This window comes from Electrophorus electricus, chromosome 17, assembly GCF_041902795.1.
Source record: "Electrophorus electricus isolate QZ-2024a chromosome 17, ASM4190279v1, whole genome shotgun sequence".
In the NCBI taxonomy this organism is placed as follows: domain Eukaryota; kingdom Metazoa; phylum Chordata; class Actinopteri; order Gymnotiformes; family Gymnotidae; genus Electrophorus; species Electrophorus electricus.
The window spans coordinates 9,275,001-9,277,500 of record NC_137513.1 but is presented as its reverse complement, the minus strand read 5'-3'; the positions used below and the strand labels follow the sequence as shown (position 1 = coordinate 9,277,500).

The window sequence follows — 2,500 nt, the reverse complement described above, 5'->3', positions numbered from 1 at the left end:
CAAATGAGGTGGCCATTTTCTTCCGAGACAATATCTAACATTTTTCTATGAGTGGAGTGATTGAATTACAATGTGCAGTCTAATTGGTCTCATAATTGTCCAGTAATGTGACATGTAAAAGTGACTGATTCGATTATGCTAATTCGCTCTTAACTTGAGGAAGTGTTTGGGGCATTACAATTACTCCACCATTACTCCACCATTACTCCACCATTACTTCACCATTACTCCACCATTACTCCACCATTACTTCACCATTACCCCACCATTACTCCACCATTACCCCACCATTACCCCACCATTACTCCACCATTACTCCACCATTACCCCACCATTACTTCACCATTACTCCACCATTACCCCACCATTACCCCACCATTACTCCACCATTACCCCACCATTACCCCACCATTACCCCACCATTACCCCACCATTACTCCACCACCTGTTGCTTGGAAACTCATGGCTCATGAACTAAGAACCCTTCCGAGCCCTTTTCACCACACATTCCGATGCAGGTCCGATCACTTGGAGGCACGGCAGCGAAAAAGCGGGACAACTTTTCTTCTGAACATTCGCTCCTACCTCCCAGCCCTCTGCGCTCAGCAATCCACGGTCACCGTCGCTCGGCGTTCCGCGGTGGGGTCCGAACTCCTCGCCCGGCTCCACCTTCCTCCTGCTCCACACGCCCAGGTTGCCGGCGGAAACGCCCGACTCGCGGAGCTCGAAGTCCGGGGGCGGCGGCGAGGCCGCATCCTCCCCTCCGAGGCACGGCGGCGAGAAGAAGGAAGTGGTGAAGGATGAGGGCTCAGCCGGGGACCCGCCCTCGCGCAGCAGGCCAGGGGAGGGGCCGCTGCTTGCGGCGGCCAATGGGACGAGCTCCCGCTCTGACGCGTGGCCTACACCCTCCAGAACATCGGAGGGGAGAAGCGAGAAGTCACCTCCGTCACCTGTGAAAGAAAAAACGTTATTTCCCTGTTTGAGGGAGGAGATCTTATTTATATTGATCCAGCACTACTGTTTTAGGGAGGAGATATTGGTACTGTGCTCCAGGTGAGATGCTGTCTGCGTCACTGCGATACTGATCTTTGCAAGCTAAAACCGATGTAAAGAAGCAACCGTATTCCTTAGTAAACGGCAGTTCACTTCTGGCTCGGAGTCACACACACACACACACACACACACACACACACACACACACACACACACACACACACACACGCACAGTTTGCGTTCTCGCTATAGAGGAAAACACACAGAGCTCCATACACAAATATATGACTGTTTGACTAGTTGACAAATCTGGAGAAGAGGAAAGAGGCTTGTTTCTGGAACAGCAGCATGGAGGGCAGGACGGCTGGGCTGAAGGTCGGCCAGGGCCTCGTCACATCCTCGGAGATGCTGGATCCAACCATTTGCACATAGCTGGTCCGCGACCATATCCCCCCCCCCCCCTCCCTCCCAGAGCATCGGCTCTGTCGTGCGGGATCCGCCATTTTCCTTCCCGGGACTCTGTTACGGCACGGAGGAGAGAGAAGGGTGCAGGCCAGTGACCTCTGACCCCCCATCCCTGCTCCGAGAGGAAAAGCAGAGGCGTGGACGACGCCCGTTCCCTCCAGTCCAGTGGCTGTGAGGTCAGGTCATAGCGCTGAAACCAGTGGAACGTCCGTGCGGCTAATTAGGAGGGACACACGCGCTAAGCTACGTAGGTTAGCTCACCCGAGCGGTGGGAACGTGGCCCCGCTAATACACCTGAGCTGCATCGTGGAAAAGCTAACACAGCCCTAGCGAAGGCGCCGTGGCTGACGGACTCGGAGCTAGCCTGCTGGGGCTAGCGCAGTGTGGCTAACACGCTGCGACAGGTAGTGGGGGGCAGTAATGAAAAGTGGGGCGGCTTCTGGGCACATCCTGCTGTCCTCCTGTCTCTGAACATTCCTCCGCACAGCAGGATGCTAGGCTAAACGGCCCCGTAACACACACGCACGCACGCACGCACGCACGCACACACGCACACACACACGCACACAACTACCCCTCACTTCCTGAACACAGCCGGGACTAGGTTAGCGCTTCTGCTGTAAGCTGTGACCCTGTTAAGCACACGAAACTCCAACGTTAATCTGAGTTCTGCTGTTTAACCATCCCATGACCACCATGGTGGCTTGGTGCTAGACTCTTGGGTTCCAGTCCCTATGTGGGTGGAGCTTCCATGATCTCCCCGTGTGTGTGCAGGTTTCCTCTAAAGTTGCCGGTTCCTTCCCACAGTCCAACTTAGCTCAATGGCTTATTCTCATACGTTGTGTGCGTATGGTATGTGTATATGAGTGCCCAGTGATGACTACCCTAATAACGTTGGATGTGGGAATGATGGGTGGATTTTATTGTCTAGACAGTAACTGGGTGTTGTCCTTTTTTCTACTCTCTGCACTTGATTCAGTCCCCCCTGGGGTTTGAGGTTTCCGGTTGGGCACAAGTAGCTGCCTCTTTTCACCGGTGTGTG

The 2,500-nt window shown here is 54.2% G+C and overlaps 1 protein-coding gene across 1 annotated transcript in view; it reads right to left on the bottom strand.

Moving 5' to 3' along the window:
- Positions 1–2,500, bottom strand: part of mecom (MDS1 and EVI1 complex locus) — a 141,223-nt gene that overhangs the window by 93,662 nt on the left and 45,061 nt on the right. Inside the window, 1 exon segment of the mRNA XM_081700202.1 lies at positions 586–950. Within this exon segment, the coding sequence (XP_081556328.1) occupies positions 586–950 (365 nt within the window).